Below are 21,292 nucleotides of genomic sequence, written 5' to 3'. Positions count from 1 at the left end.
ATTTTTTATATTTTAATGATATGGATAAGGTATTATTTTAGCTAAAACTCTTTATCATCTATTTTTTTAGGGAGGGGTGGTATAGATATACTTTTGATACAAACCAGATAAAGACACAGAGAGATCTCTCCAATCACCACAGAATGAAAGTTCCTCTGGCTTGATTAAGCCATTTTCACTGACAAGCGCAGGTCTTTAGCTGAACCCTGGACGATTCAACCAATCTCTGGCCAAAGAGATGGTAGCACTTTGTTTTGTTTCTATTATTTTATATTTGGTTCCTATTATCTCATGCCATGAGCTAGGGGTGGGGTCCGCTTTGTCCAAGTCACTCAGGTTTCAAAGGGGAAGAATAGATAAGCCAGTTAAAATGGGATTCTGCCTCTGAAGAAGAAAAGGTGAATGGGTCACGCATGCCTCCCACCAAGAGTATAAACTTGATTAACCAATAGGATTTCGATGATGATTTAATAATCCTTCATTTGCCTATAGCTAGTTTTGCAACAGATTGATCATGGTAATCATTTATGTATTTTTACTCAGAGGCAATAAAATAGCAAATATAATTTGTTGTCAAGCAAGGAAATAAACACAACTGTAAGAATTGCATTGTCTTGGTGACTGCAACAGATTAAGGAAATGTATGCTAATTAGAATGCCCTATAGGGAAATCAAAGAGATAACTTAATTACCTTAGTACTTTGATATAGATGTTTGTATAACACTATGATCTGCAGGGTTTTGGGTTTTTTTTGAAACTTTTGTTCTAACTGAAAAGCCAAAGACGAAATGATGGCTGCTACTTCCCAAAAGGAAATTGAGGCATGATTTGCGTTCCGCCTGGTGGGTGCCCAGCAGCCCATGGGCAGGCCTTTGCTGTCACTGCTTATGGATCTTTTCAGCAGATACAGCATTCTATTTCCATTATCCTTTTTGTTTCTATACCTGTAAACTTTTCATGTTAAATACACCTGAAAAGTATGAAAATTATATATCCAATGATGTAAGTTTTTCCATTTATTACTCTTATTTTATGGCCCTTAGGTTTTGTTTTGTTTTTTTTTTTTTTTTTTTTGTAGCTTTTTCTCTATAGCTGCCACATACTTTCTCAAGTTTATTTACAGTTACCATACATATGGTTTTAGTTTCTGCTTCTAGTGGGAATATTCCGCCATCACATTTTCTTGGAGTTTATGTGTGCCCTCAGGTATGTTTTCTAAGTGTGAGGTCAGACTAAGTTCTATGTCCATAAACAATCTTAGCGTCGGCAGCCTGGGAATCTTGGGCATGCGACCTCATCACAGGCCAAGTTAACAAGATTTAACTGAAATTTTGCGTTCACTGAAAAGCTTGCATCAAGTCATTAAATTAAACTCCCATCTCGATTCTCAATTGGCAAGTTATAGGAACACTCCAAGAATATGCATTATGATTTCCTTTGGGTGTTCTTGCAGAATAATTAACTGAGATTAAGGAAGTTGCCATGTGAACAGAACAGCCAAATGTATTTACAGCTTTCCGTTAGTGAACATATTGTTCGATTCTGCTACATTGTGCACAGAGGTGGAGGTCGGGTACTAAGGTCAATATTACAGACCGTGATTCTGAAATACACAACCTCAAACTCTCCTCTCCTTACTACTTGGACATCTCTTTCTCAGTACTTTCTACTCAGATACACTGGTCACATGCCCGTCGTCAATTCACATTTAGTCTCTGATTGTTCATTTCGGGTGGGTCTGTAGTGAGGGCTGCTAGGTTGTTCTGTTCCATTAATACTTCTATTCTTGCCCTGGCTGGTGTGGCTCAGTGGATTGAGTATTAGGTTACAAACCAAAGGGTCACTTGTTCGATTCCCAATCAGGGCACATGCCTGGATTGTGGGCCAAATGCCCAGGAAGGGGCGTGCAAGAAGCAACCACACATTGATGTTTTTCTCCATCCCATCCACTTTCTCTAAAAATAATTAAATAAAAATCTTAAAAAAAAATACTTCTACTCTCTTTTAGTACATTATTTCTCATTGGTAAAACTTCCAGAAGCACCAAAGGTTAATTTCCGCATACTTCAACCATCATATCTTCCCTTGCTGGGCCTTCCTTCCTGATTCTATGAATAAACTGTCTGTGACCGAGCCAGGCTCTCTAGATGTGTGTGTTGGATCTTATTTCCACTTGTCTTGGAAAGACCCTTGTCCCCTTCTGACAGTTCCCTATCCTCTCGACTGCTTCCCTGAATTTCCTGTCTGCATTTTACATTAGAAAACATGCGGAATAATCCGCCTTCCTAAAAACAGAAAAAAATTAAAACACCCACCTCTATTTATTGCCCTGATCTGTTTTACTGCGAAACTCTTAAAACAGACATTTATATTTGCTTGCTAGTTCTTTCCGCTATCCAGGCCTCTGAAAGTCAGTCAGCCTGCCTAGTCATGGAATTCTGGGACCCCTTCTCTTCTCTATTTATACTCATTCCCTGCATAATCTCTTCTAATCTAATGACCCCAAATAACATCCCTAGATCTCCATCACCTGCTAATGGCCAACCAGGTAATTAGGAATAGCAAACACATTGAGGAAAATTTAGGAAGATAAGAGTATGTATTTTTTTAAAACAACTTAGTAATATCAATGCCTATTAAGATAGTGCACAATTTGTGTCTACTGGCCCAGGAGAAATGGCGGAGAGGATAAACCATGTTTCCAATGAATACGCAGGAATGAGAAGAAGAGTCAAGTTTCCAAGGCCGCCATGGATGGGGGTTCTATGAACCTTGTCTACTTTGCCATGTGACTTTGAAGGATCATAACCTAAGAATGAGGTGAATGAGAAACCGGCTGATCTTCAGATGGTCTTGCAGCCTGCCTAAATGGCTATTTAAGTGACCCCCAAACTGGACCTTGAACTTGAATGAAGGTAGTCTTAGATGAATACCACCCACACATGCTTCACGAAACCCAGTGAAAATCCTCCAGAAGTAAACATCGCCATGGACTCAAATGATAGATAGACAGATATCTTTTTAAGAGAGTACACATGCACAAAGTTAAGCTAGGCACCCACAGAGACATGAGTGGGACCCAGTTGAACCCCAGCCAGTGTTTTGGAGTCTGGTCATACCAGGTTGTTCTTTTCTTCCTGAGAACCCCATGGTTATAGCAGACGTTAAATTGTGATACGTAGACTGTAAAATGCTGTTTTAACTTGAGGCCTTCCAGAATGGAACCTAATAGAGGGCTAGAAGTGCAGCAGTTTATTTGGTGAGGGAGGGAACGCTGGTGGGGAAGTAGGGAAGGGAAGGCAGCCGGCAGCTAGGATTCTGGTGAGCTGGCGTCCCCAGAGGGAAAGCTGGAGGGCACCGTGCAAAACGCAGTCTCAGGGCAGCGCCACCTACAGGCTGATGGGGCTGGGATGGTGGCAAGCCAGCCCCTGAGTCTCTCGGGCAATGGCGGCTGCTCCCTGCCGTGGGGGCACAAGGTCGGGGCGGGGGTGGTGCAATAAATGCCCCCAGCACTTCTGAACTGTTGCCAGCATAGACCGAGCAAGGTAATCATGGGAATGGAGGATGTTTGCATCTGAGACTATCTCTACCAAAGTTATAAAAGGATATTTTCTTTTCTTTTTAAACATCATTATCACCCTTGAGTTTTGTCCTAGTTTAACAAACTATTTTTCAGTTTTAGACTGTGTTGAGTAGATGATCCTTAATGGAAACCTGTCAAGTAAGGTTGCACTTTACAAGTATAAAAGCATTTTGGGAACTATTGTTCATTATATTTGTTCTACCTTTATTTCAAAGTCTTGTAACAGTCAGTATTGATTTCACATATAAATATCAGTAATTGCACCTTTTAAAAGTTTCCTCAGACAACTTGGGTAACTTTGGAATCAAAGCTAATATTTTTATGCCTCTTATTTTTTTGTTCATTTTCAAAATTTAAATTTTCTTTGCTTCCAAGTATGTATTTGTTTGAGATAGACTATACTTCAGACATGTTTGACTTCTATATATAGGTATTTTTACCTGTTCAAAGATTTTATATATAAACATAGTCTAATAAAAATGCTTTATTGATTCTAAGTTTTATATTAATAATATTGCTTTATGGGAATCTGAACTTTGTATACTAAAATGTTCAGTACCAGAATGATGGATAATTAACTGATCAATATAACCACCAGAGATATGTAAGCAGGTGCACAATTGACAAGTGACCCAATTCCTCTGATGCTGGTGAGGATTGTTAGAAAGCAGCGGTCCATCTCCCTCCTTGGGTGGAGCCTTGTTGCTGAGGACTGTGCCCCCAGCCACGGATTCCACCGCCCCGCCCCCCAGGTCGGGCCACCGCTTACTGCAAGGCAGGCTGCTAGCGAGTGGACTCAGTTTGGAAGACGGTTATGAAGAAAATAATGTGGAGATGTTTTTAGAAATTACTTCTGAGTGGAGATGTTAAATGTGCACACTTAAGCAAAATGATGATGCGCCCATAAATAAATTATATGGAAGTTATTAATATCAGATAAACAAAGTAAGGTGCTAGAACTCAGAAACAAAACTTTCTGCAACATTATGAAAAACTTTAGACAATTAATGGATTACTAATTATTCAGTTCAAATATTTATTCAATTCATCAAAGATTTATTAAAAACTGAGTATGAATAAAGCACTGTGAGAATTACTGTGGAAGAGAAAAATAAATGATATGGACCTCTTTGGTCCTTCTTCCTGTCTTTTCCTTGTTGACTCCATTGACGATCAACCATATCTACCCTTACCCAGTATCTATGTCCCAATTCAAACAGGCTCAGTCTCTTGTTAAGTAGCTATTCTTCCCTTTTGCTTAAACTTGAAATTATGTTGTTGGCTCAGAGACTAGTGCCATAGTTGTAACTGCTGAGATCTTCTATGGGCTCCCCAAATGAATTTCCCCCTAGTTAGATCCAGCACCAATGGAGCCCTACCTGCATGAAGCTGCAGCCTGTACAACTCCTGCCTCTTCCCCATTTGTAGACATAGTAGGCAGGAATGAGCACCTTGAGGAGGTCTTCTCTTAGTTCTAGTCTACTGACCATTCATTCGTTCATGCATGCATGCATTCATTCATTCAGAATCAGCAGTACCTCGGTACTCATTGTTAATTCTTTCCAACAAGTGGCAAGCAAGCGACAATTGATGAAGCATCTTTCTCATTAAAATTCGACGAGTACTGGGTTTGACAAGTTCTGAAGTTGACAAGTACTGAGGTATGACTGTATCCTATACATTTTAACAAACACCTACTGTGTGCTAGACATCGCTACAAAGTTCTTGGAAATGCAAAGAGAAAGGAGGACTCGCAGTGGATTAGACACCTGAGGGATGTATCTTCGCAGATTTAGGACTGAGCCTGTGACACCTTCCCGATGTGTTGCCTTAAACTGGAGACCTAATGAGGGCTCCTCAGTTCCCAGTCCCCTTACCCATTAGCGCTCTGCTACTGAGACACTGTCATCTTTCCATAGCCTTTCAACAATTACAGAAATAGTTGTAATTGTTCTGGATCAGGTTTCCAAAGATTCCAAAGTTATTTTCTTTGGAAGAGTAGTGAAGATGAAAGAAAAAAAGTTGTGTGATTCATAGCACTTAGATTAAAACATGAAAATAGAAAACTTGTGAGTGAGGAGAACAACCATGCAAACACTTTCTGTTTCAAACCCCTAAATGTATACTTTGAATTTTGTTTACATTGATATTTAATGTAAAATTTGGGGGGGAAATGACTAAAATTAAATAAAAATATGTGAATTACCAAGAATTACAGAAAATAAATGCAAACAAAAGTCAATACAGTTATACAGAATAGAAAAACATGAGGAAAGAAACATAAAAAGCATGAAATCTCAGGAAGTAAGAGATATAAAGTCAGTTATACTATCCTACTTACAAGAACATGTCTGAGTCTAAAAGACACAAGAAATGTATAAAGAAAAAAATGGGTAATGCTGTATTAAGTGATTTCAAGCAAAATTAGGGTAGTTATGGCATAATTAACGGCAGACATGATAGAATTTGAAGTAAAAACCATATTAACTGAAACAAGGATTATTTTGTAGTAACATAAAATAACATAAAATAAAGATCCAATTTCCTTTTATGCCCTAGATTATGTATTATTTCAGTGTCTAAAACATAAGGTCTTATGAACATAAGGAAAAACAATAGAATCAGCTCTAGAAGATTTATCACCTATTTCCATCTTTGATAAATATGATCAACAAAAAGTAAGACCATATATTATTTGCATAATATAATCAAGATAGTTTGAAAAGTTCATAATAGACAAAAGCCTGCGAAAACCTTGTTTTCATTACCAAGAGGGAAAAAACATAGAAATTATATTTAATTACAAGTTAATAGAAATATAGTTGAGTAAAAATGTTGAGTAAATCAACAAATGAAATTGGGAAATTCAAAATACTGTCTAAAGTGCTATTAAACCACAATGAAAATTTTAAAACATAATTATGTATTATTGAGAAAACAAAACATATAAAATGTTAGCAAGCTGTACAGGCTTTAGACTCAAAGACACGTTAAATGTCAACTGGGAAGCCAATTGAATGTATGATTGGCCCAGCTTACATAAAATGGCCAAATGAACTCATAGTTTTCCTCTGCAGACCTGCCCCTCCTTCCTTGTCTCAGAAAATGGCACAATCATTTACCCAAATGGCCGAGTCAAAACTCAGGAGGCAACCTTGACTTGCCTCTTAGCCTCCGGATTCGAATCTCGTAGGCACGCCCACCGGAAGTGTAGTGCATCAGTTACTTTTCGCGCCTCCCACTCAGCCGCGTCCAAGCCGGGGTCCCCTCCCACCAGGACCTCACTCAGCCTCTCACGGATCCCTCTGCTTTATCCCCTGCGCCTTGTGACTTTCCCTCTACAGAAGCCACAGTGACCTTTTTGAAACATAAATCAACTCATTCTTCTGCTTAAAACCTGCTAATGGCTTTTCTATAGCACTTGGAATAATATTCAGATTTCCTTGCCGTGGCCCCCATGGCTCTGCATGGGCAAGCTCCAGCCTTTGTTTCTAGCATCTTCTTCCTCGTTCTTCCTCTCATTATACATATTGCAGACTTCACTGTTCCTCTCTTCACAGCAGCCTCCTTTCCCCCCCAAGACTTGTACTTGCTATTTTTTTTCCTGCTGAGGCTACTCTGCCCCTTTTTCTTTTCTGACGTGACTCCTTTGTGTGGTTGAGGTCTTCGCTCCAGTGTTACTGTCCACAGGCCTGTGTCCTGTCAGAGCTAACGCGGCCGGCCACCTTCCCCCGGCCATCTTTCCCAGCCCTGTTACCTGGCTCATCACTGCTGCCTTCTTATCACTGAAAGTAATGTCCTTGTTTGCGCAGTTTTGTATGGTTTGGCTTCCCCTGTCTAAGTGTAAGGTTCATGAGGGTAGAGGCCTTGATTCATTCAATACCTGGAGTCATGCAGTCTTCCAATAAGTACCAAATAAACGTAGGTTGAAGAATGAAACCCCAAAGCTGCTTATTCATGCCTTATCATGACTTACATTTTCTGACGATTTCTCCCAGCTGGTCACTTGGTTATTACTTTGTATTGGATAATAAGACAAAGTGTTTAGCTTTGATTAATCCCGATGTGAATTATTTTATTCCTGTTTCGGTTGTTGCTTTTTACTTCCTGTTCGTGAAATCTTTAGCTTCATAGATATTCTCCAATGTTTTCCTTCAGAAGCTTTATCGTGTTAGCTTTTACCTTTAGGCCTGTGATCCATTAAAACATGTTTTGTTTTTGTTTTTTGTAGATGATATGAAGCAGTTGTCAAGGTTGATTATTTTCCAATATGAATATGCAGTTCTGGCACCAAAAGATTTTACTTTCCCTATCGAATTGCTTTTTCACCTTTGTCAAAAATCAATCACCCTTATAAGTAAAGGTCTCTTTGTAGCCTTTGTATTTTGTTCCCTTGATCTGTTTATCACTGTGCCTGTACCACATTGTGTTGGTTACTATAGCTTTATAATGAAGCTTGAGGAGTGTAACTTCTACAGCTTCATTCTTTTACTGGATCATTCTGGCTGTCCTGAGTCCTTTACGTTTTCATATAAATTTAAGAATGAGCCTGTTAATTTCCATACCAAAGTCCTGTTGGGATGGGCCATGTCCAGCCGGAGCCAAATGACACGGACAGCTGAATAATACAGCCAGCTGGGTCCCACCTCCCTGTTGTAGACAGACCGAAGCAAAGTCAGGGCGAGAGGCAGGTGCAGTGGCAGACAGGCTCAGCGCCAGTGCGGTGAGTTAGGCCTCTGTGCAGGCCCCTTAAACACCACGCAGGCCTGCCCTAAAGGGTAGGAAGGGCAGTCGCTAATGTTCAGTTCTTTTCAAGGACACTATCCATTTAACTTTCTTCTTAACCTTCATGTCCTTCTTCCCTGGGAACATTGTGGATAATGAATTGGACTTCCTGCAAATGACCCCCTTTAAGAGGAAGGATAAGAACTCGGTGATCTTGAAGGCAGGGTCTAAAACCTATCTCATGTGAGACAGTGGGAAGCTCAAAAAAGGTGGACCTATCTCAACCGAAGCGCAAAAGAACAGCTTAACTAGTCAACAGTTTACATGTGAGTATTCTCACAAGCAATTTGGTGGCTGTTACATACATTTAGGCAGTTTTTCACAGGATTGTATGTATTTTTTCAGAGTGGAGTTGGGGTGGGACAGAAACTTGACTGTAATAGTCAAAAAAGAAAGAAAAGTATATTTCTACTTAGTGAGGAAAGAGACACTTTTTTCAAAAGCCATTACTGCAATGGACTTGGCATTTTGTTGACATCAAACATGCTGGCTAATGAAAAAAGAGTGCATTTAGAATATTGCTCTTCCAGCTGAGATGAGCAGCCGTATCCCTGAGGGGCGGCGAAAATGCTGCGAAGGATCCCACCGCTCCCATGCAAAGTCCAAGTCCCTTACAATGGGGTCCCCCAAGGTCTGACCCCTGCCTAGCTCTTCAGCCTGCTCGCTAGCTATTATCTGCCTAGTGCCTCATGCTAGATCATGTGGTCCTTTGCCTCCTGGCTTTGATCATGCTTCTTTTCTCTCCCTGGAATGTTCTCTATCCCCTGCATGGCTTCTATCTTCCGACGAACTCCCCTCTGCCCTTTAAAGCTCCTATCAAACCTCGCCCCGTGCGGGAAGCCTCCTGGGATCCCTGCTCCCCAGGCCACGCAGGGAGTGTCTGTCCCTTGGGCTTCCCTAAGAGTCTGTGCATTTATCTATCAGTTGCAGTGTCATCTATGTATCTTAGTTGCTTATGTGCCTCTGTCCCGCATAAGAAATCAGGGATAATTTTTTAACCTATCATTCCACATCTACCTTTTATTCCTATGCTTGGCACAGAATTGATGCTCAGTAAACATTTCTCAGAGCAGAATTAATGAAAGTCAATAGTTGCAACTACAATACAAAGAGAGAGAAATTTACTTCTGATTTTCATGAATACCATTGTTTAAGAAGCCAGGATAAATTTGCAGGAAAAAGTTAAAAGGCTGATTGTTTTATATTTTCTTTCTCAACAAACAAATACTTGCGGTTATACTCCATTTTCTTTGTCCATTCACTCTTTTAATTTACCACTAGCAAGTCTTCATCTGAAATGGGGGTGATGTTTGCCCATTCTTATTTAACATTTTATAAATAACTTTTAAGTTGAAGTTACTGCTTTGTGGGTCAAAAATAGTCAGATATTGGTGATTTTCATGGCTCAACCTAAATATAAGGATTACAAGCTATGTCTCCCTGCCTTGCATCTGCTCACTGTCTTTTTACACAGCTCCCCTAGCCTGGGTTTCTTGTATTCGTAACTTTTAGAGTCGGTAAATCCACCACGTGCATTTTGTTCAGGTGAATAGAGATTGTCTCTGAGGCCTCGGAGGTCAGGGGACCCCATCCCAGCGTACCCCTTAGGCCACAGCGGGAACGACGCCTGTCAGGAAGGCCTGTACGAGAGGGGACTCCATGGCCACCTCCAGGCTCTCTCCAGTCCCCTGCAGGACCCTGTCAGAGTTAAAATGATGTTCAACACCATTAAAACAGTAATTTGTCCCTGTGTGCCTGTCCCACAATCGGATTTTCAAGGAGTTGCTTACATTTCTCTCCGTGGATTCAGGAACCCATTAGTCCCACATTATCTAAGTTATTGAACATGTGTTGGCCCTTCCAGCTATTCCATGAGTCACTCCTAAACGTGCTCAGCACAAATGAAGAAGATGCGTGACGATAACGAGCATCGCTTCCTGCAGGAGGAGTTGCCCCGAGCCTGCGGGGTTAGGAGGAAGGCCAAGGTCAGGACTTCAGGGCCAGGTGGCTCTGAGCCAAGGTCCTCTGCTTGGGAAAATGAGGCCTCTTATCCGAAGAGTTTTACCTGCTGTTTATATGAATGCTGGTGTTAACATTTTCCGTACTGCTGATTTCTTAATCCCTTTTAACTTTGAAGCTTAAAGGAACCTTTGAAACTAACTGAGCTAGCTGAAAATATCTTTTAAAAATAAGAAACCCATTTAGATTCTGGTGCACAGCAAATTCTCTGTGAAGAAAAGCTCCAAATTTGTGAATCTATTTGCATTTCCATAAACACAGAGAATCTTTGTCTGAACTTATTATGTGACAAATAACAGTGTTAGAAACGGGTGTTTTAAGACTCTGATTATGCATATGCTCCCATTCTTGTTAGTGCATTTGCAACGTGAAACAATACAAAACTCATACTTTGGACTCAAGAGCTTTTTTCTTGAAGTTGATATTTTAATGAATTTCCACTAATATTGGCCTCCTTACTGTAATTAAAATATTAGAAAACAAAGAAAGATGCTAAGGTGCCTCTCCCCCAGGGAAGCAGGTCCTGAGATGGAGACGGACATGTAAGATGTTTGTTCGGTCGTGGCCTCCGCAGGATAGGGCGGTGGGAGGGCAGGAAGGAGCCGGAAGCTGGCGGTGACGTAGGCCCAGCACAGACCCCGGCCAGTGCCTCCGGGAGCTCTGGGCTGACACCGTCCTTTGGAGCTGTCCTGAGTCGGGCTAAGGGAGCAGCCTCAGACCCACATCAAGGAAAGAGACTGGAACACGTGGGCTTGGGGTTCTCATCCTTACATGGACTTCCAGGTCCCAGGCGTGTCGAGGAGGGAGCAGAGAGTTCCAGAACCGCCAAGGCCGAGGACGATGAGGAATTAGGGATACCTGGCACAGGCGAATGTGCTTCCCCCCCACGGAGAACTGGGCAGCCCCGACGTGGGTTTGGGGCTCAGCCTGGTCATGTTGCCAACTCTCTGGCGTGGTTGAGACAGAGTAAAATTACTTAGAATTACAGTGTCAGAGTCTCCACCGCACTGACGACATTTCCAACGCTCAGCAGCCATGCTGGACGGCGCAGAGCGTCTCCGCCGGTGCAGAAAGCCCTCTGCGGCCCTGCTGCTGGCCCGTGAGCCCAGCAGCCCCCCTCTCCCAGCCCTGCCGCCTCCCCGGGAGCGGCAGGAGGAGGCAGCCGTGTTCCCCTCCCTGCTGCCCTCAGCTGGGAGGCAGCTCTGTTTTAGCCCCTGACCCCCGTCTTTCTTTCATATTTCACAATGATGTGGCTTAATAAACCTGACCTGGGATCAATAGCAACTTGAAAAGTATTTCCGTTTCTTTAAGGCTGGGCCAGAGAGGCAGGGGGGAAATATTTGTATTCATTGCACCAGGTCCATTAGAGAAAAGGAAGAAACCCAGTTTAAGTTCGTAAACGTTCACACCTTGCCACAGGTAACACAAAATTTTAACACTGTTGGCCAGCAAGAAATTCATGGAAAACAATCCAGTTGCAGCACGAAATATATTTTAAAGCAGAACAAGTAAAACATTTTAGAATTAGCCTCCTCCCAAATTAACTGCATTTGATGAAAACGTAAACCTGCGTGGTTGGGCGAGGAGCTCCACGCGCTGCCGCCTTTAATAATTCAGTCGGCGTGGCACCGGCGGCCTCGGTTGCTGATGCTGCCCTAGCGTTCTGCTGCAAGTTTTTGTTATGCAGACTGTACCTCTTTTAAAACATTTCCGAACAAACTCTTCCGGACTTCAAGTTTAGTGTCTTCAGCACATGCAATATTCATAGTTTTTTTTTCTTCTGGAGTTTCAGCAAAAGTCTGGCCATTGCACAAAGTATAGGCGATGCTTAAAGGTGTTTTCCCCAGTCAGCTGCTCAATACATGTATCGAGAGGGTGGTGTTTAGGCAGATCCTTTTGTCTGCGTTGCATGTAGGCCCTCCTGTGAGGTCTATGGGAAGGGAAAGGCAACCTCGCGTCCGTGTTCTTCTATGTAAGGGGACGGAAATAAACTGCCCAGACACACACTGAATGTTTATAAAATACGACAGAAAAATATACAGCTGCACTAGCTGGGGAAAAAAAACCCCAAAACCCAAAGTGATTCTAGTACCATTTCATAGAAAGATTGCCGTGGAGGGGTGGTTGTCCCTAAGAGCACAACTTACATAGGCTCAGCACGGGCTAGGCTTTCGGGGGTTCTGACCCATGGAGCACACGACCAAAAATCGCTAGTCAAATGGGAAATACTGATGTGAATGAGTCCGGCACCCCAATGCAAAGACCTAGGTAAGATTGGATGGGAGAATCTGCTATAGAACGGAGGCCACACGGGGGCTGCGAACACCCTTCCCAAACACAGGCGGTGGGTCCAGCACGCCTGCCTGGGCCGGCAGGCGGGAGCAGGTCTTTTTCCTTCGTCAGTTGCATGGATATGACCACCGCCAGTACGTGTCTCAGGCAGAGCAGAGAAGGGTGGCAGGTGTCCCTCATCTGCCAGAGGAGTGACCCTGCCCACCCCCAGTGAGATGTGGCCAGTAAATGAAGTCTTTCCCTGCCAAAGAGAAGGTGCCATTAGGGGTGGGGAGAGGCGTGGACATCCACTTTGGGTCTCTCTCTCCCTTGAAAAGAAAGGTCAGAAGCCCCCACCTTGGTCAGTGGACCAAGGCAACACCAGGTGAAGAGTTTTCAATTTTCTTCTCTCTGCCTACAAGTAGTCCCTGTCTCATCGGAAGATTGGGAAGCAGGGGCCATAAGTAGATAACATACGTACAATAGCCAGCTAGTGTAGGAAGCCTGTGCCCAGCCTGTTGTCAAGGTCTGACGAGCACTTGCCCATTCTCTCCCCGCCCCTCCCATCTGTGGGTTTCCTGAGGGCAGGCTCTGTGTCTGAACAATCTCTCCTGGGTGCTTGTTGAATCTAATCAATCAGATTTATTTATTGAGACCTCACATGCTTAGCGCTGAGGTTACTCAGCTTAAAAGAAGTAGAAAAATTACAGAATTTTTCAGACCCAGAAGGGACCTTCGAGACCACATCTAATTCCTCTGTTTTCCAGAGGAAGAGACTGCCATTCAATGAGCCGGGAAGTCGGGTCCGAGCTCGCAGCTCAGAGCGCGCTCACAGGCAGCTGCTCAACGCCGGCGCGTCAGTCACATCGGTATCCCCAGCTCCCCCCTAAGTGGCTGGCATGTTGCTGGCTCTCAGAAAGGCCATTACTAAACAAATTAATTCACCACGCTCTCCTGCTTGCCCTTTGGCAAATGAAATGTAGCTGGCAGCTTTGCAAGACTATTATGAACAGATATGTGTGATACAACCCTTCATGCCATGTAGAAGCTTTAAGTTAGACTCTGTCCTGGACTATGTAGTGAAAATTAAAATACTGTAGCATCTTAAAAAAAATATATATATATATAATGTTTTAAAAGACATAGGAGAGAGTAACATACCACTTGGTGTGTGTTGTGTTTTCCTTTTAGGTAGGAGAAGTCATCGCGGGTGGCCAGCGAACATCCAAGTCTAAGAAAAGTGCCTCGGACAGCGGCCGAGAGCAAACGAACAAAAGGTACCACCTCCAGGCTTTCTTGTATCGGTCTCTTCAGTGTCATTGGCGGCTATGTGCACCTCCCAAAAGAGACAATTATTGAAAGATTTCAAATGATTCATCCCATGAATGGTAATCCCCAAAACGTAGACTCCTGGTTTGCAAGACCCTTGGTCCCTAAAAACAAGCCTGTGTACACAGAGGTCCCAGTTTCCTGTGAGAACGAGCAGTGGCATCCATACCAATGACTGCCACCACTTCCGGAGCCCTCACTTTGCTCAGTGGGTACAACATGCAACTTCGGTTCATAGAGGGGGAGCTTGAGGGAGAGAGACGTTTAGAATGTTTCAAGGTCGCGTAGCCATGACATGTGGCCGACTGCCGAGCCCTGCTCCTAGTGCTGCTCCCACTGCGTGCTTTCTATGACCCACACGCCGCCTCATAGGGTCCAGATCTCTCAAGGCTGCAAGGGGCCAAGAGGCCCCGTCATGTCTCCTCCTGCCAATCTCCTAATCACAGGTCATCTTCCAGACTCTGCTTAAGCATCTTTCCCACCAGGACCTTCATCCTCTTGAGAGAATGTTCACCCCCTTCTGAGTATTTCCCGGTGGTAGGAAGGCTCTCTGATTCCTCACTGAAGATTCCAGCTCGGACACTGGGGACCCTCAGGACAAAGCCCACCCCCCCATCAGCAGTGACATCCCGTAAAGTACTTTGGACAAAGTTCCCGTTATTTCTCAGTTTCTTCTTACAATGAACGCCCCTTTTCTTTCAACTTTTCCTTCTACTTGCCATGACTTCCAGACTCTTACTGTCCAGATGGCAAAATCTATTTTGAACCAGTGCAAACTATCTTTGTGATACAAGTGTACATGCTGGAATTATGGTTATAAAAATACCTGAACAGGAGCTATATTTATGTCTTGCATAATACAAGGAGTTAGGCATTTGTATATTCAAAGACAGCTGTCGGAGTTTCGTGGGGTTTGTTTGAACAGGTATGGAATGGGATTCCTACTGAAAAGTAGGGAGCTGTTTTTAACCTTGGAATCCACTCATATTTCCCAGCTTAGTGATTTCCATTTCAGATACATGAGTAATTTGCAGAGATTTGAGGGTGTTATGACTATTAGGAATAGTCATTATCGTAATTGACCTGCAGCAGCATCAACGCATGTGAAGATCTGAATCTAACCTGTGAGGGATGATGTGCGGGAAGCCCAGGCAGACAAGCAGGCTGGAGCTGGTTTCCAGACCCCAGGAGGACTGTTGTCGCTGGGATGACACGTGGTGACTAGAGATGTCCTGGCACCACCCTTTCCGATAGCACCTCCTGTGTTGTTCTTGCAGAGCAGTTCTTTTTCATCTCTATTAATAAAAAAGCTATCACTTCATGACCATACATAATACAGGGTGGGGCAAAAGTAAGATTACAGTTGTACGTATGGTAAATAATACAATAATAAAGAATAGTACAAGAAAAAACTCCGTTTTGTGTACTCACACCTGTAAACCTACGGTACTTTTGCACCCCCTGCCCCCAGCTATCTGTGTGAAGGCTGTTTGTGCTGCTCCTGAATCTTGACAAACTCCCTGATCCACATCGCCTTGGCCTCCGGCTGCGGGAGTCCGTTAACCAAACAGGCCACACACGGGACCGAGGGCACGTGGTTGGTTCGAGGAAGCGAAGGGCCGCTGACGCCCAGGAGACAGAGGGCCCTGGTGCCTCCCTGACCCAGAGCGGTCCTTTCCTGGTGCTGCGGGCGACAGAGCTGGGGGAGCGAAGGGGGAGTGGAAGAGCGAGTGGAGCAGGGTCTGGTTCACCCAGACTGGACGGGCTCCTGCTCTGCGGGGGAAGGCAGCCCGTTCCGGAACCCTTGAGGTCCTGCACAGTGAAGGAAGACGCACAGCTTCCTCACACATGGCTTTGTTGAGTGCTGCCTGCCTACCATGTGTTGCGTGATGCTATGCATTATCTTACCTCTGACTTTCAAAGTAATGACAGGCTAAATCCTGTTATTCCTAATGTACTGAGGTTCAAAGAGACGGAATGCTTTGCCCAAGATCACAAAGGTGCTGAGTGGTGGGACCAGGACTATCAATCTTGGTCTGTTCTTGGGCTCACCTCCTTCCTCTCATGGTGTCTTTTTTTCTTCTTCTTCCTCTTCTTCTTTCTTTAATATACTTTCTTCTCAGGAGCAGTCTTAGGTTTACAGCAAAACTGAGTGGAAAGCACGGGTTTTTCATATCCCCCTGCCCCACTCATGCATAGATGGCCCTATTATCAACATGTCCGCCATCTGAGTGGTCCATTTGTTACAACTGATGAACCTCCATTGACACGTCATTGTTTCCCAGAGTTTGTTGTTTACATTAGGCTCAGACTTAGTGCTGTTCATTCTATGGATTTGGACAAATGTATAATGACAAACATCCGCCATTATGTCATACAGAGTAGTTTCACTGGCCTAAAAATCCTCTGTGCTCTGCCTATTCAACCTTCTTTTCCTCCAGCCCCTGGCAACTGTTGAACTTTACTGTCTCCGTAGTTTTACCTTCTCCAAAATGTTACGTAGCTGGTATCATACAGTATGTAGCCTTTTCAGATTGATTTCTTTCACTTAGTGATATGCATTTAAGGTTCCTCCGTGTCTTTTCATGATTTGGTAGTGCATTTTTTAGCACTGAATAATAGTCCGTTGTCTGCATTCACCACAGTTTATTTATTCATGTACCTACTGAAGGATAATTGGTTGCTTCCAGTTTTTGGCAATTATAAATAAAGCTGCTATAAACATTGTGTGCAGGTTTCTGTGTGGACATAAATTTTCAACTCCTTTGGGTAAATAACAAGGAATACGATTGCTGGATCGTATGGTGAGAGCATGTTTAGTTTTGTAAGAAACTGCCAAGCTGTCTTCCAGAGCGGCCGCCCCGTCTGCATCTCCACCAGCAGTGAGTGCGCGCGTCTGCTGCTCCGTGTCCTCGCCGGCACTTGGTGTGGTCCGTGTTCTGGGTTCTAGCCATTCTGATCGGTGTGTTGTGATGATGCCTTGTTTTAATTTGCATTTCCCTGGTCACATGTGGTGTGGAGCATCTTTTCCCATGTTTCTAGCCAACTGCACATTTACCCTGGGGAGGTTTCTGTGAAGGCCTCTGGCCTACCTTTCAATCATGTTGTTTGTTTCCTTGTTGTTGAGTTTTAAAAGTTCTTTGTACCCTTTGGATAATAGTCTTTTATCAGATGTCTTTTGCAAATCTTTTCTCCCAATCTGCAGCTTGTTTTGCCATTCTCCTGAAGTTATCTTTCACAGAGCAGCAGTTTTTCATTTTAATGAAGTCCAGCTTGTCAGTGACTTCTTTCACGGCTTATGCCTTTGGTGTTGTGTCTAAAATGCCATCACTGTACTGAGGTTTTTCTCCTATGTTATCTCCTAGGAGTTTTATAGTTTTACATTTTATGTTTAGGTCCATGATCAGTTCTGAGTTAGTTTCTGTGAAGGTTGTAAGATCTGTGTCTAGATTCTTTTTTGTCTGTTTTTGCACATGGTTATCCAGTAGTTCCAGGGCAATTTGTAGAAGAAACTATCTTTGCTCCATTGTGTTGCCTTTGTTCCTTGGTCAAAGACCACTTGACTGTATTTATGGAGGCCTATGTATGGTCTCTCTGATCTGTTCCATTTATACTTTACTTTATTCTTTTGCCAATGCTGTTCACTGTCTTGACTGTAATAAGTCTTTAAACTGAGGCACATCAGTCCTCCAACTCTTGACCTGTTCCAGTATTGTGCTGGTTAGTCTGAGTATTTTGCCCTCTCTATAAACTTTTCAACCACTTGATACTGGGAGCTGCTCCATTGCTTAGAAAATAGTTTGGAAGCTTTTCAGAGGCCTGGGATGTGCTCAGCCAGGAATGCACTCAGCCAGGAAGCCATGGGCTTCGGGCAGACCCTAAGGGTGCTGTCCGTTTGGGGCCACTTCACTCTAAATTCAAGGCTCAGGGTCTTTAACCATCAGCTGCTAAAAACTGACGGGGGCATCAGCTTGTGGTGACAACTCAGCTCTCCTCTGTCCCACTGGGCAACTCTCCTCACTGCCCCCCCAGAGGTGGGCAGCGTGGGCCGATGTCTTATTCACTCTTATACGAGAGGGAAGCCCTTTGGGACCCATCCTAACTGGGGAGAGGGCACCTGTCAGACTGGCCACCTGGCATGCTCAGGACCTTGACCTCTGTCCCTGGACTCCATAGGGTGAGCGTAACCATAGCACAGCTTTAGGGCCTCAGGAAATGCCCTCTGAAAGTGGCATCAGAACCCATGTCCCCTCTTGGGTTCCTCCATTCACTAAATTCCAACCTCTGCGAGTTCTTTATTGTCTTGTCAGATTCTTAAAGATCTCAAGAAGATTTTCAGCTGGAGATGGGAGTCTTTCAAACAAATATGCCCGCCTACCATATTATTGGAAGAAAGTTCTTATGTTCCTTAACACAAGGAATCAATCCTTGCTGTGTTGTATGCCTAGTAATACTTTTTTTTTTTGGTTTCCTTTTTTGGTAATAAATATGTTCATTTTGTCCTCCAGTTACTCTTTCTAGACTCCAGCGGTGCTGGTCCTGGCAGCCAGGTCGTGGGCCGCCAGACATGGCCTCTGGCCTCAGGCCTGTGACTCGGAGGCAGGAGGCAGCAGGGAGAAAAGCCCTCTCCTCTTTATTTGGGGAATTAGTGCGGCCCTCCAGCACCCCAGGCCGTGCCGCTCGCTGTTCATTACCCGGAGCTTCAGGAGTGATTAAGGTCCTGCTTGCCAGTTGCGCCCCCATCCCCCCTTAAGGAGGCGAGCGGGGCGGCAGATAACTGTGTCCTGGCCCAGCTCGCTCTTTATTGCTGAGGTCCTGGAACTGTGGCCCCGGAGACAGGCTGGCAGTGAGGTAGCCTGCTGTCCCTCAAAGTCAGGGCAACATCATTATAACAGACCAATTTGGATATTTACTTAATTAATCCACTGATGCCATAGGCTTTCAAATAAGAATACAGTAATTAAAAAGTAGAAGTCTATTTAATAATGACTGTAATGTAGGTCCTTGAAAACTGTAACTTCCTGCATGGTTTATAGTGTACAGTGTGGGTCTTCAGAATATGCTATCATATGCTCTTTGTGTCCTTTGTATTCTTACACAGCAGGTGTGTGTGTATTAGTAAAAATCCTGAGAGGGATCAAAAACTCAAATGCCTTCGCGGGCTGAGCAGATCACAGAATTGAGCGGAAGGGCTTCAAGAACAATAGGGAATTCACACTTTGCAAAGCCAAGGGGACCTGCCCCCTCCCCCAGCTCCCCCAACAAAATGTCCCCTGCAGGAAATTGGGCTAAGGGCTCCTGGACTAGACTGACTGTGGTTTTCTTTTGATTACACATAATTTCTTATTTAATTTCATTTTCCCATATCATGATTTTTTCTTTAGATTTTTTTATTTTTCAATTACAGTTTACACTCAATATTATTTTGTATTAGTTTCAAGTGTACAGCATAGAGATTAAACAATTAAGATTTTTAGAATTTATTCAGTAAAACCATATGCCAAAGATACAAGCTGGAAAGACAAAATTTCTGCTTCAGAGATGGCAGTCTAACAGAGGAACAGACCGATCATGGGACAATTGCTTGGCATTGTGATCGATTACCAGGGAGCCTGTCTGTTTGCTCCGACCATTGGATTCCTGGTGTTTAGAATGTAGTAGGACTTCATGTGTAGCTGTTGACTGACTGACTGAATGGGTGATGCAGTGATTCCAAAATAATGCGACTGATCAGCAAAACCACCGGGGGCACTTTATATAAATACCAAATGCTGGGCCCGGCTCCAGGGCTTGGGAATCGAAATTGCCAGAAAAGCAGCCCGGTGACCTGTATTATCTAGAGTTTCTATGACGATGATGACGGGAATCATCGGCCAGACCTTCCTGTCTGTTTCACTGCAAGCACGGCTGAGAGGCCTGGGGGCGGGCCCTTGGAGCAGGTTCCCGTGGGCTGGATTGCCTGAGCCTTACTAGCCACATCCCGGAGCGAGACCGGCCTGGAGGCATCCCATCGTGATCCTGGCTGTGGGCTGGGACTTAGGTGAGCAGACCTCTCACCCACTGACCCACTGACCGCTCCACCAGCTGCCTGGGGGGCAGCAAGCCGCTGCTTTCAACACACTGCTACCCCAAGGCAACACTCTTGTGTGTACAAGGCTCTAAGCTACTTAAAACCAGGCCCAGTCTCCCTCTCTCTCTCTCTCTTTCTCTCTCGCTTTTTTTTTTTTTTTTTTTGTCTCTATGCTTCAGAGATAGAGCACTTGCCGGTGGTTGCTGAATAAATGAATGAGGGAGTTGATTCTGTTTGAAATTTCATTTTAAATGATCTATCAATTTCCTTTGGCCTTTTTTTTTGTCGTTCTAGAAGCAAGCAAAGTGAGAAACTGGAAGTGGACCCTAGCAAGCACTCCTTCCCCGATGTGGCTAACATAGTTCAAGGGGAGAGACACAAACCCAGGAGAGTCCAAGCTGAACCTGCAGTTACACCAAACGAGGAAGACCCGGACTTCGAAGATAACCCTGAAGTGCCTCCATTGATGTGACACATCGACTGTGACCCCCAGACCCATTTTGCTTAGTGCAGAGAGTGTATGCATATCATTTATCGAATAAACACAGTTATTTATCAATATCACTCCCCCAGTGTTTTGGCTCCTACTTTCTACACTAGTATTCTCAAACTAGTCTAAAATTAAAAGGTGTACCTTAAATATGCTGTAATTCATTATTTGTCCAGATAAAGTGTTGGCTAGTGAAAATGTTCAGTAAGTCATAGAAATTACCTAACGCAGACATCCCTTAAATAACCAAAAAATGTGCTGTTGTGGACTGACTGTGTGGGCCCCCCTCATTCGCATGTTGAAGCCCTAACCCCAAATGGGATGGTGTTTGGAGACGGGACTTTGGGAGGTAATGAGGTTAGATGAGGTCACAAGGATGGGCCCCCCAAGTGGGATTAGTGTCCTCAGAAGAAGAGAAGAGACCACAGCACGCGCTCTCTCCCTTTCTCACCCCGCCTCGCCTCCACTGTGAGGACACGGAGAAGGCAGCCATCTGCGCACCAGGAAGAAGGATGTCACCAGAAACTCAATCAGCCAGCACCTTGAGTTGAGACTTCCCAGCCACCAGAACTGTGAGAAACAAATGTTTGTTGTTTGTCACCTAGTCTGGAGTTGTTTGGTACGGCAGCCCAAGCCGACTAAGACACTGTCCGCCCCTCAGAAAGGAGACACGGAGTCCTGCGTGTCACCGCATCCATCCTTGGATGATGGACATTCCTCCTCTAGAGGAGTCACACCTAAATG

The 21,292-nt window shown here is 44.0% G+C and overlaps 1 protein-coding gene across 1 annotated transcript in view; it reads left to right on the top strand.

Moving 5' to 3' along the window:
- The window catches only part of DNAAF11 (dynein axonemal assembly factor 11), a 57,998-nt gene extending 37,468 nt beyond the window's left edge, over positions 1 to 20,530 (top strand). Inside the window, exons 11-12 of the mRNA XM_054590098.1 lie at positions 13,851 to 13,936; positions 20,353 to 20,530. Of these exons, the coding sequence (XP_054446073.1) occupies positions 13,851 to 13,936; positions 20,353 to 20,530 (264 nt within the window). The remainder of the gene's footprint in view (positions 1 to 13,850; positions 13,937 to 20,352) is intronic.
- Positions 20,531 to 21,292: the final 762 nt, after the last annotated feature.

Source organism: Pteronotus mesoamericanus, unplaced genomic scaffold (genome assembly GCF_021234165.1).
Source record: "Pteronotus mesoamericanus isolate MK-2021 breed Mesoamerican mustached bat unplaced genomic scaffold, CSHL_Meso_final scaffold_174, whole genome shotgun sequence".
NCBI classification, from domain to species: Eukaryota; Metazoa; Chordata; class Mammalia; order Chiroptera; family Mormoopidae; genus Pteronotus; species Pteronotus mesoamericanus.
This window is presented reverse-complemented; position numbering and strand designations above follow the sequence as displayed.